The sequence below is a fragment of the Phalaenopsis equestris genome, unplaced genomic scaffold (genome assembly GCF_001263595.1).
Source record: "Phalaenopsis equestris unplaced genomic scaffold, ASM126359v1 Scaffold000428, whole genome shotgun sequence".
NCBI classification, from domain to species: domain Eukaryota; kingdom Viridiplantae; phylum Streptophyta; class Magnoliopsida; order Asparagales; family Orchidaceae; genus Phalaenopsis; species Phalaenopsis equestris.
In genome coordinates, this window is record NW_018164869.1 from 1,560,963 (window position 1) to 1,574,759 (window position 13,797).

A 13,797-nucleotide genomic window follows, 5' to 3' on the forward strand; every position below is an offset into this window, starting at 1 on the left:
AGCCTCTTGGTTATGATATATCTCGGTTTGACAAGTAGATGGGTCTAATCGGTAATGTCGGATATCGAGGTATCCCGACTAGTCATGGACTGACTGTAGAGACAGAATGCTCTGATCAGTTCAACACAACTATCAACAAGGTGATAAAAATCAACCAAGTCAAACAAAATATCCACAATGTTGGATATAGTAGATGAATCAATCTCGCAATGATGCTTTCTCGCCAAGAACAGACTAGAAAGTCAGCAAGGTTCTTAAAAAAATGAGGCACCATATCCTAGTCAGGTTCAAGATAGACTAACTAGATCAAATGCTAGACAAATAGAGTTGTCTTAGCAATGAAATGCTCTCATCAAGTGCCTAGACAAAAGGCTAACTAGCTCAAATCGAATGAAGCACTCTTAAGTAGCCTGGGAGATATGTATCCCAGCTAGACATGGATCGACTGAGACTAACAAAGTGGTCTAGTCGATACAACATGTTACCAACAAAGAGATTTTGGGGGCGTTCCCAAATTGGAGTATAAAACATCCATAATAGCCTCGTTTAATAAGTGAAAAAGGTAGGATAAAACACTCTTCAAGGCAAAGGCAAGTAAACCCCTCACCATAAAATGTAGAAAGTCATTCTAAAAGTCATTCTACATGCAGAGCGTCGGGATATCAAGAGACGTGGTGGCAAGGAATTTGCCTAACCCACTAGTATTCGCTGAAGTAGGGCGATCAACTTCCGTCCTCAAATAAGGTGAGGATCGACAGTGGTGCACCACGAACCTCCCTTTATCAACGTAGGACAAATTCATTTAGCTCGATGAAGAGGAATGCACAACATTTTCCTTATAGCTCACAGAAAGAGCGGGCACATCAAAATTGGGCAAAAGTCATTCCAACATGATCATAATGATACCTGACACAACATCTAGTACAATGGCACTAAGTACCACACCAAGAGTCTCATGCAACACCTCGGCGGGTCTCGTATCATGTATAACATAAATCAAATATCCCGGCCTCGTAACAAACCAATAGGCGAACCCCGGTCTCCTACTACGAGGATAGGATAAGAAGAATAAAGAAGTTTTCTTGGACGTCTGAAGGATCTGGATAAGGAACTTCTTTCAAGGAAGAGGACCCAGTCTTCGTGGAGGGGAAATTGCTTCAATAATCGTCTTGACAAGGAGATCTATAGTGGAGTCATCAATATGGGCCACATGTTTAGAGCAATTTGCGTCTTAAGGAGGGAGAGCGCTCACAACTATCATGATCGGGGCATAATCCACACGATCAGACAATATAATAGAGCGATTCTCAATCAAGGGAGCGCAAAATGTCCCATCAGCTGGAACCACAACAGGGAAACCGTGGCTAAGTCAGCTACCGTAATTGCAACAATCTATTCCTATTCCTCTTGACGCCCTTGCCATACAGGGACAAAAGAGATCTCAGAAAAACCCGGAACAATGAAGGCTGGGACTGTCGTCAAACTAGTGAAAACATTTCCTCTTAAAGAGGAGATTGCTTCTACGATCTTCTTGGTCAAAGAACTCGCGGTAGCAGCAACAACATAGACTGCAAGGTGAGAACAACCTGCATCCTGAGGAGGAAGAAACTCCTAGCAATCCTAGTTGGATTATAGCCCACACAGCCAAACAGAGGAGAAAAATAATTCTCAGCTGACAAGATTTGAGCATCATCCCAAGCCGAAACAAAAAGGAGTCATGGCGGGGACATGGTTCACACTGTTAGAGAACAAAAAATGTGATTCTCAGCCAATGGGATATAAATATGATCCTGGGCCGGAACCAAAGAGAGTCATGGCAGGGGACATACCGCACTGCCAAAGGACGGTACAGTAAAAGGTAACTCTAGCTCTCTTAGATGGCGCAACATCCGCAGGATGAAAATCCTCAAAACACGGAAGGATAACAAAAAAGGCTAAGAAATGAGAAAAGGCGTTGTAGCGCATCGCCATCCGGTACCAGCCCTTTCCTGGAGGGAAAGGTAGCACCGATACGAGCAGCTGCAAAGGAGTGCTACATGAACAACTCTTTTTCGAAGGAGGGCATGTAGCAAATGTCCAACATGGACAATAACAAAACGACTCACAATTTGGGGACCAAAGACACCTCATAAATTGGAATCAGGACATGTATAGAAACCTGAAGCAGAACATGCTGCTAAATTCGCAGCAATCTATTCCTATTCTTTCTGGTCTTCCTGCCTAATCGAGGGACAGGTGGAACCTTAAGGGAACCAGAACAAAAAGAGAGCCGAGACAAAAGACACAACGACGACAACAGAGACAAACCTACTGCTAATAGAAAACTCACCTACCTATGGCAGGGAGATCTATGAGAACACGAAGGAATGGGTGTGGAAAAGACCAACAAGTGCTGCAGTCCGTCGCTATCGATCGTCGGCCTCTTTTTGCAAAAGAAGCGGGCGCGACACGGGCCATTGCAATAAAAACAGCTCGATATGCACGACTTCCCTTTTAAGAGGGAGGGCACAGAGCAAATGCCTCAGAGATGTATGAACAACTTAATATGCACTTCTCTCCTTTTAAGGGGGAGGGCATGGAGCAAACGCCTCAGGGGCGTAGGAACGACTCAATATGCAGTCTCCTCTTTAAGGGGGAGGGCACATAACAAACACCTCAGAGGGCGTAGAACTACGTAAGACAATCCCACAAAAGTGCTCGAAGGAACTGAAATGTATGACACCTTCAGGAGCATGGAAAAATGCTCGGGGAAAAGGGAAAGGGTTCCCCCGACTGTAGCGATCATATCCATCTTCTTGTTCTTTCACGTCGCGGGGCAAAAAGGGACAACGATAGAAAATAGGGAAAGGTTAAGAAAACCAATCATAAAGTACTACAACATCGATGCATGCGATAATGCAGGGATCGAACTGTCGAGGGTGAGAGAAGGGACATAATGCATCGAGTTGTTACCCCTAGCAACTGACATATGGACTGAAAACCAAGGTCTCACAAAAGACTCAACTGTGACTCAAAGGAAAGATACCGGGTCACGATAATATGAACGAAACTCCTAGTACGGAGAGCGAGGCTATAACCTCAGAAGCGAAACTCTAAGTATGGAAAAAGAGACTCATCCTCAACAGAATCATCATTTTGTTTTCGTTCATTTTTCTCTTTTTTATTTTAAAATGAGTTGTCAGCTTGTCGATCGTCATATACTTCTCTTATTCGAATAAATCTTTCCCCAAATCAAATCAGTGATTCGAGAATAAGAGGAACTGAATAAGAAGAGACATACGACAAAGAGACAAACAAGAGAAAAAATAAAACGTGGAGAGTTTACGTGCGATAAACCTCGCAAGGATAGGTCAAGAATGTCTGCCCAAACAAGATCGGGCGGAGGCACCTTGAGCCGATATCCACCAAAAAAGTATCTACGTAGACTACCCATAACCAAAGAGTCAGGTATATGTACCTGCTATGGGGTCAAGAACACTTCCAGAGGAACGTGTTTCTATTGATTAATTACATCTTGGGGAATACCTAAAAATACTCTCGGTAAAAAGAGTTTCGTTTCATATTATCATAAATCTGGGGTATATGCAATCAAGAGAAAATTATTTCTTGTGGGAACAACCCCGATGCTTCAAATCTCACATTAAAACATCGGGCAGAGAGTGAGTCTCTCACATCCCAAATGAATAACAGCTCATCGACACATGATTGAAAGGGGAATAACCTTATACATCTTGACGGGGATATCCAAACACGTCGAAACACGCCCGAGTTATAAGGGTAAAGGACAAATCGTCGTATTTCAAATGAGCGGTAGTTCATCGACATCAGGCCGTCAAAATGATATTGACGAAGTTAAATGAGCGACATGGCTCAAAGGGGCTCAACAAAAGAAATGTAAAGTAATTCTAAAAGGTAGAGGTAACTAGGTCGGTACCACAGACCCGTCATACACAACTACTAGAACCCTAAGTTTACCTGGTCGTGAAGGTAGTCAACCCAACACGTCCTGAGGTTCCCGGTCAGCAATCCATGAATTGCATCGTCAACGGGAACCTCGGTAGCCCTAAGGTAAAAAAAAAAAACTCTATCCTATAACTATAAGCTGGAGCTCTAAGAGGTGAGACTTATACCTGTTGGAGTGATAATGATGTCTGAGGAAAGAAGAGAAAGTTGAGGTTCAGCTACAAAGCTGGAAACACTCCAAACAAAAGGACTTACACCCCGTCTGGGTCGGGGTGCCTTCTAACACTAGGCGCACTAGACAATCACCTATATCAAGATATGTTGGGACAGTCAGGTTGGAGAAGCACGTAGACTCTTCCTCGGAACATGCAAATATGAATGCAGTTATCTAGAGCCTTCCTTAAGTATTATGAATGCCCTATTAATATATGCAGGAAAGTAGAAGTGAAATTTTTAAAAATAAAACAAGCCAAATCAAAATAATAAACAGGTCAGCGACGCTGAACCAGCAACATATCTCAGAAAAGAAAAAAAAGCAGTCGGACTCCGCATACACATGTCTGGTCCTAATTCTATACATTAATGTAAAAATGTATAATTAAGATACGAGGCACAAGCATCTGCTCCCGGTCTCCTCCACGTGGTTCCCACGCTAACGTCTCAGACCCCGTGCTCGTATCTTATTTCTGCTACAGGACTCTCCTAGACTCTAAAAAGTGTATAGGAAAAGAAAAGACTTAATTCTGCATGGAAACAAGTGTAAGCCGAAAAACTCAAATGCATATGACGTATAATGAGTCATGTCTTACAAGTGGGAGAGCTAAATAACACCTGCAAATAAAATGGTCAGAAATCTTCACATGCTCCCCATGGCGGTACCTGTGTGTGTGATCTGTATGTGTGCATAAATAGATATGGATCCCTGTAGAAAAACACTCTAAAATACTACCACACATATGCAGCATGCAGTCACACCACAAACAAAATGCAAAAGAAATATATCTGGCTAGGACAACCAACCCATGAAAGAACAATATCCAGACAATAAAAAGACTACCTAACACTATAAATCATAACTTAGCACACCATCTAATAAAAGTTCGTCAACCTAGTATCTAAGTGCGAGGTAAGTCTGTGTATTGTATTACTTTGGCGGGTCGTCATATCGGTCCCATCCTGAAGATCTGAAGGATCTAAAGGGTCTCACGAAGATTAGATCTATTAGCTCTTTAGCACAGTCATACTCGTGTTAATCCTGATGACTTAACTTGCATTGCTCACCGGGATCAACCCAACAAGCAATGCTCATTACTGCATCGCGACCGACACGGGATCACTCTCTTAACGAGTAGGACAAGCTATCAAAAAATGGGCAAAACACAGTCACGCAAAAGTGGTTGCTCGATCGAAGGACATGACAATCACAACAGGCGCCCAAATGGGCCAACACACATCATACAAATGAATACAATGATGTTACATGCAACATGACACACACAAACGGGATGTACCAGTAAAACAAACTACCTATAAAGAGGAATTATATCTGCCCGTGGACCCGAGGTGTCATGTAACTAGCAGACACCGGCTACAAGTGAGTTTGCATCGAGTAAAAAAATACCTATAAAGAAGAATTACATCTTACCCAAGAGGCACTCACCGAGCACACATACAAACATACAAGATATGCAACAGACATATGATAAGTGCACCAAAGTGAAGATTAGTATGCCGTGACGGTAGTGACTCAAAAGGAGGGGGCATCTCGTAGCGGCTGCGGCCCAAAAGATGAGTATGCCGAGGAGACAGTGACCCAGAGATGGGTATGCCGTGACGTCAGTGGCCCGAACAAATGGGTGTCAAGGAGGCGATGGCTCGAGAATGGGCATACCGTGACAGCAGTGACTCGAACAAATGGTATGTCGGGAAGGCAGTGACCTGAAGATGTGCATATCGTAGCGGCAATGACCCGTGCAAATGAATATGCTGAGGAGGCAATTACCCGTAGATGAACATGTCGTGACTGCAGTGACCCGTGTAGATGAGTATGGCGAGGAGACAGTGACCTGGAGATAGGCATGCCGTGACGGCAGTGACCCGAACAAAAGTGCAATGCAAACAGTGATGATACTCATGTAAACGAACAAGCAGACACATACACACAAACATGCAATACGATCATGCAAAACATGCAATAACATGCAATATGATGTAAGTGATCGGTCGAACAGGCCATGATGGTCGGTCGGGTCAAAGTGATCAGTCGACTGGGCCGGAGTGGCCGGTCGAACCAAAGTGATCGATCGACTGGACCGAGGCGGACGATCGAACAAAAGTGATTGGTCGACTAGGCCGAGGCGGCCAATCGAATCGAAGTGCTCAAATGATCTTGCATCTGAGATGCAATATGATCCACACAACACAAAAAATGCTATGAAATGGTTCAAACACATGCAATGAAACTCAACCGCTCGATGACATGTAAAACTCGTCCTAACAACCTCACATAGGTACCTAGGGCTGATACACTTGGATTTGCGGCATCGCCGCTCCGACTTTGGCGTGCCGATGTGGAGGGCTTCCCCCTCTGATTTTTCGTAGGGGAAATTCTCCGCCATTCGTAGGGCAAACTAGCAACAAAACTTTTTTCGCTTTACGAACGCCAAAGATCTTATAGGACGGACTAGCTACAAATTTTTTTCCGTCCTCTAAGATCAAACTCAACTAATCACAGCGTCAAAACCGTGGAAAATTGAGATTCCAACCCGACGAGGTTCCTAAAGCTCACAACAAGGAATCACTCGACTTTGTATAGGACGTGACCAACGCACAGAAAGTCCTAACCTAAAGGCTAGTTCTAGGTAAATCAATGATCAAACACATAGATACATCGTCGCGTTTGCTCACGCCGGCGCACGTACCTCGTATGAGAGATCGAACCCACACGCCTAGACACCACTAAAACCTAGGGCCCAGCTACGAGTTACGAAATCTCACCACCATGATGATTGCGGACGTGTTCTCTTTGCTTGCTCCAAGCTGTCGACGTCCGGTGTCTGATTCGTGCACTAGTGTGCCTCGCAATAAGTCATGCAATGAAAAATATAGGAGGTAGTGAGGGAAATATGCGAAGTATCCAAATTAAACATCGCTGCATATGAAAATGAGGTCGAAACGTATACCTTCGAGACTGGTCGCTCGACGCGGTGAAAGAGGGGAACAAAGCCGGTGAGGTCGTCTGCGGCAAGGAAAGGAGAGGGTGCCCTGCAGAGGAAGTAACCCAATGAAGGTCGTACATTCTTTGACAAGGAGGAAGGCCGGAATGCGGCCAGCCGAGAAGAAGAGGTAGCAAAGCATTAGACACGGGCTGCCTTGCAAAGAAGAAAGGAGCCACGACTGTTAAGGCTTGTTGGCTTGAAGGAGCTCAGACCGGCAAGTTGAGGCTTTCCGGCAAGGGCAAGACGGCCGACGAACTTCAGGCGCGAAAGGGTAATGGTCTCGGCTGAAGGGAAGAAGAGGAAGAAGAGCCGACGGTTGGAGCAACGACACCGGAGGCTGGAGCAAGAAACTCTGGCGGCTTTGTTCGTCGGCTTGTGGGACGTCGCCGACAAGACAGGGAGGCCATGCGTGTGCTAGCCGAGAGGAGAAGGGCGTCCAAGGCTCGCGACTGACGGTAGGAGGAGGCTCTGGCGAGTGAGGCCGTGCTTGTGTTCGCCGACGAAGAGGGAGATCCGGTGAATCGAGAGGGAGCTCGTGCTAGGGTTTCACAAAGGATCGTGGCGGCTGGGTAGGGTTCGTTATCTGGGGAAGAAAAGGGAGAGGTGAAAGCGATACTTTATAGGGATAATATAAAAATAATAATATTATTATAATACTTATTATTCTTATTAATTTATTAATCGCCGCCACGCATTTTTAGCCTAGACACGCCTCATTTTAAAATGATGGTCCTCCCTCAGTAAAGTCGACGTTCCGGACACACTGGTGTGGTCCGTTTCATCATTCGGGGTCGTTCGAACCACTATTTCAGCGATTGGGCACAAAACGATAATTCACACATTTTAGCCCGCCCGCGAAGCCGTGGCGAAATGATTGTTCTTCCAAGATGAAACTGACGTTTCAGACACGCTCGTGCGGTCCATTTTGTCATCCGGGGTCATCTGAACAACTTCGCTGATGATCGAGTCAATTCAAGCCAATTTCGCGCGCGGTGCGACGAGTAGCATTCTTTTACTCGATCAGAGTCGTTCGTCGAACAGAATTCCGACCAGTTTTCGCCTTAGTGAAAGCCAAAGTCTAGCGAAATGTCTCCAACTACGTGCCCCTCAACACGTGCCAAAAAGTTTTCGGGTGAGTGTCTGAACTATCGGATGTTACGGACTTGCCGTAAACTATCCTGAGTCATGCAGGCGGACACCCTACACTCGTGATATCAAAAAATGATGCCAACACGAACATTTCTCACTCACTCTTTTAAAGGAAGCGAAACGTCCCCAACTACGTGCCCCTTAACACGTGCCAAAAAGTTTTCGGGTGGGTGTCTGAACTATCGAATGTTACAGACTTGCCGTAAACTATCCCGAGTCATGCAGGTGGACACCCTACACTCATGACATCAAAAAGTGATGCCAACACGAATATTCCTCACTCTTTTAAAGGATGACTATTCAGCCCTTATTAAAGTTGGCAATTTTATAGCCATGCAATAAAATATTTCCATGTAAATAATTATGAGACTATTTTAACACTTTTCTCCTATCCTTTCTTTTATAAGATTTTTTTGGACAATGTAATCATTGTTATTTTTTTGTGGTTGGTGTCGGGATGAATTTTTAGTGGAGGTAGGAAGGTAGCATTTGAAAATTTAGGGTTTGGGCTAGAAATTCTGACAGGAGCTGTTAGGATGTTGACTTGATCAAAGATTTAAGTATGTGCATTTTAGTTTTCGGTGTGAGGATGATAAATTTCAACAATTTAGGCTTTGTTGGGCTCTAATACCAGATGATACCATTCTAGAATGTCTAGAAGGTGTTTATGAAAGGGATTTAACGAGAATGGTTGTGGGATGAGAAGGAAGCAAAAATAGGGGATATTGATGGCGTTTGGAAGAGTGTATGGCGTGAAACCTACTGGTGTACCACAAGTTGAAGGCTTCGTCGGCTGTCCAGACTGAAAATAGTGTTTGAATGACGAAACGACGAGGATCCACTACCTTTTTCTGAGCAAGATACAGAGTCACCACTTACAAATTGAAGAAGGTACAATACTACAGAGAGCATAAAATAGCGAACAAAGTCTTCAAACACAATAACAATAACTAAAAGTCTGTCTAAGCAGTCCGAAACAAAACCAATATATAGTTCCCCAATCCAAATTAACCCAAATATTAATTAAAATAGTATTAACTAGGGCTTGTGGCCATGCAACTATGAAACAGGGAAGAAAATTCCTGCTTTTTGAGAAAACTGCAGAAATGCCGCTTGATCTGTTTGCAAAGTTGCATAAGTTTTGCGGAATGGAAGAATCCCATGGAATCTTGTGGTACAGGTCACGGATGTGACCATTCCACATTACATTTGTTGGTTATTATTAATTATTTTAATTTTTTTGTTTTTGATACCTAATTGTTGATATTAATGATCTTTGATCTTTTAAACAGGTATCACAAAGTATTCTCCTGTTTACTTCTAGTTTTTTTTTTCTTAAATTAGTCTTTGAAGTATAATTGTTGATCAAAATAATCTTTTGACCTTTTTTTTTTTTTTTTAACACAGGTATCTCATACATACGCAAAAGAAGTCTCACGAAATCCGGTTATTTCTGCCCATCTTTACAAGTTCCATGGCATTGTTAATGGCATTGATCCAGATCTCTGGGATCCATATAATGACAATTTCATCCCTGTATGCTGTGTTTTTTCCCCCATAAAATTTCCATTTTCTTGACTCTTTATTTCAAACAAAGCTGTGCACAAATTACTTGAATTTTATTCGTGCTTTTGTCTCATGTTTATACAACTCTAGATGTTTTTTTTAATAGGAAATATACAAAATCAGGAACTAAAATTTAGCCTGATAAACTGCTCATATTTCTTCTGAAATTCTTTTTCAGATTATGCTCTTTAATTTACACTTACGGTAAACTTAATTAACTCTTCGTAGGTAGCATGTTCTCTGATTGCCTGGTTCAAAAATATTAAAGGTTTGCTGGTTCCAACATGTTGTTGCAGAACCAGTATGTAAGGTTTGATACTATAATAGACCTATTTTACCCTAATATATCAGAGAAGAAAATTTCAGCGATCAATAGAAGTGTCCTCTAACTTTTATCTTGAAGTCTGTGTTTGTTTGGCCACACTAGAACTGGCTTTCCTGGTTGGTTACTGCAAAATAAAAAGGGTTTTCTTGGCTGTGCCCAATTAGCAGATGAGGGGAAAGCCACTCGGTATGATGGCACCACATAATCATTTTTTTTTGCCAAATGGTGTTTAAGCCTCTAACGTGGGAGTGTCTCCTGCACTGAGGTGTTCGTAAAGAGAGGCGCGGGTGGATAATCCTGCGTTTCTTACGCCTGGACCGGTCAAAGCCGATCAGCTCCTTCTAGGTTTGGCGCCTTCTTTTAACAGTGGAGCCACTCCTTAGTTACCCTACGACTATAAGTATGTTGTTTGCGTGTCTTAGGTCAGTTTTTATTTTGCTTCTTTCAGGCAGCCGTCGGCGTCTCTATTTCCCCTTCTAGAGTTGTATTTAAGGGCGAGTGGTGCTCCGGCTGTATTTCTTTATAAGGTGATGATTAACTTCCAATGGTTGAGTGGTGCTCTAGCTGTGTCTCGCTCCCAAGGTGGCGATTCATCTTTCAACAACTCCTTCGCACTCCTCCCGCTTCGCTGCCGCGCATTCCTCCTTTTGCTAGGCCGCCCCGATTGCGACCATTTTGCTTTTTTCTTGTAGTTCTTCGTTGTCTAGTCATCCTCCATGCTGATGCATCCGCGAGACAACTCATTTTTTATTGTGCCGCAGTCCAACACATTCTCCATCCCTGCTGCCATCATCTTCCGTAGCTGCCACTGCTCCGAACTGCCATTCCCGGCTGTTTTACTGCGGTTCTGACTGCCAAAATTATCCCTTATGCCGCCTTACTGATGTCCAGCCCCTCATCCTTGCTGCCACTACCCAGAACAGCCCACCTTCTCGCTGTTTCGGCCATATTTCATCTTCCCTTTGCTGCCACAATCAGCCCTTTGCTGCTACTGCGCCATCCAGCCTTCCAAACCACCATCTAACTACCCCCCTTGTGGGATACAAACCTAGTTGAGTGTTGTGTTCGTTGTTTTTCTCTTTCTTTGCGTTGGTTGCAACCACATCTTGACTTTTTTCAATAAGAATATTTATTTTCTTACTATTGTTTGGGTTAATTTCGGTATCATTTAGTATCAGAGCTAGCCAACCCAAGTTTTATCTTAGCGTTGCCAAAATCCACTCATACCTAACCCCACTTTCACAGAAAAATCCTTTATTTTGCTGATTTTTCAAACCAGCCACCCAAAAGTTTTTTTTTCCACCCTACATCCCTATACACCCTCGTCCACCCACCAAAACCCTAACCACGCTACCTTGACAATTATCAGAAACCTGTTCGGAAGGAAATGCCATAATGTCATTTATGAGAAATCCGACAGAGATGTCTGAGAACCTTCTATAAAGGATGTGTGACATAAAATCCTCCAATTGCAACGTAGGCTTACCGCCTTCGAGTAGAGGCAATCCAGAAGGGTTACTCAGAGCCACAACTATGAATTATTAGATCGAAAGAATATAGTGAATCGCTTCCAGTAGGCAAGTTTTAGAGATGAAAAACCGCAACCCTGAAAACTTTTGAAGTAAAAGTGAATGATCTCTTTGAAGTAAAAGTGAATGTCATATTGAGACTACAACATGAATCCAGACAAGTTCATCGAGCAGCTCGGAATAGTGGAATGAGTCTTCGGGTATCAGGACTTTCCACCCAAAGGAATGGTGAAACTAGTTGTTGGCATGTTAAGGAAGAGTGCATGTCTATCGGCGATAAAAAGTGTGGTTGGGGTGTGTTATTGTTGTTGCCTGTAAGAAGCTGTCGGTCACCGGAATCGAAATTCCGTCGCCCGCTTCGGAAGGACGTTTTAGTTTACATATAGATTTAAGTTTTAAAATTAAATATGAAAATCAAACTGACCCCATATTTTTCATAATTTAAATGAAAGAGCATTTTACCTCAAACTCTGTATCTATCTCGAGGGATAAACACAAGACTTGAGGATGAGACTCGATTAAATAAACAAAGATATATATGACGTCCGTTTGGTCTGCAAAACCGTTTTATTTGCCGACAAATTCCCTTATTTAATATGAAAAAAATTAAATAGGGTTTATTTTAAGCTGGGTTCGGAAAAACTTCCTATAAGGGCAAGCCCATATAGTTAATTACATCTTAAATGACCGAAGTCACTTAAGAATACTCTCGATAAAAATCAGGAAAAATTATCTTCAAGGACTTCAAAAGGATAAAACTTTTCAACGAAATCAGACAAAGAGGTGTGCAAAAGGAAATGGTTCAAACTTGGAACATTTATTGTAGCATCCAAAGGAGGAAGAACTAGGGGATGCCACAGATCCAGAGGAGATCCTCGGTGGCTTCCCAGTTTACTCTATGGTTTGACTTCAGTTTCGAGGAAAAATATTCAAGTGTTTTATCCTGTCAATTTTATTTATTTAGGGCTTACATTCGTATGAAACAATCACACAAACAACTCAGAAGATGTGAGGATTTAGGTCGTGACAGACGACAACCTCGGAGTCCTAAAATGAGTTAGGGCTTAGATCGTACAACAGAGCTATACGTACAACAGTCGTACAACAGAGCTATACAAATGCCTAACGAAAATATTGAGGATTTATGCTGCACTAGGCGAACAACCTCGAAATCCTATGGATTGTTGTTTTAATTTATAGGAAAGTAATTGTTTAGTTGGGGAAGACATGTTCTGCTGTTGAAGATTGTCGTGCTGCCCACCGCGCTAGTTCAAAGCTCCTTTTCGTGATGAGTTTAAGTTTTCTAGGGTGTCCAGTTATGATGTCAAATTAAATGATCTTGTAGTAATAGTTTTCTAAACATCCTATATAAAAAGAAGGCATGCTTAAGGCTATATAATATAAAATGTGCAGTACATGACAAACAGTAGGAGTAGGATGTATGTAGAACGGTAACAGGTAGAAACAGAAATAGTATAACATGCTTTATAGTACAGTACCATGTAAAAACAGGAATAGTATAACATGCTGTATATGACAGTAGCAGGTATAAACAGGGAAATAAAATGCTGTAAATGTAAAACAAACCTGTACGCCCGTGAGATTCGCTGTTTCTTAAATATAGCAAGCTGAAATGCATCGCAAAAAGCGAAGTCTGGAAGAAACATCATCCAGGAAATTCGAAGAAGAGTGTAACAACGACTCATGACAGAAAACTCGAGAAAATCAACTAGAAAAGACTCAAGTAAAAAAAAATCCTCAAAAATCTTGGAGAAATCCCAAAAGAAAGGAAAATAAACACGAGTGTCCTGTCCCAAAGCTTCAATAAAACAAAGAAGTTCGGGTAGGGGGACTGCAAGCACTCATGTGGGGTTAGACTCAGATATATATATATATATATATATATATATATATATATATTATATAAAAAAATAAAAATAATAAGATATAGTCCATTTAAAATGGGGGCAAATTTTCTAAGTTGTGTCTAATTTTTATTGTCCACAAGTCGATTACGCTGTCGAGCGTGGGACTGTCAACCACTTGA

The 13,797-nt window shown here is 42.4% G+C and overlaps 1 protein-coding gene across 1 annotated transcript in view; it reads left to right on the forward strand.

Moving 5' to 3' along the window:
* Positions 1-13,797, forward strand: part of LOC110027521 (starch synthase 3, chloroplastic/amyloplastic) — a 115,136-nt gene that overhangs the window by 72,539 nt on the left and 28,800 nt on the right. The window contains 1 exon segment of the mRNA XM_020728991.1: positions 9,738-9,866. Within this exon segment, the coding sequence (XP_020584650.1) occupies positions 9,738-9,866 (129 nt within the window).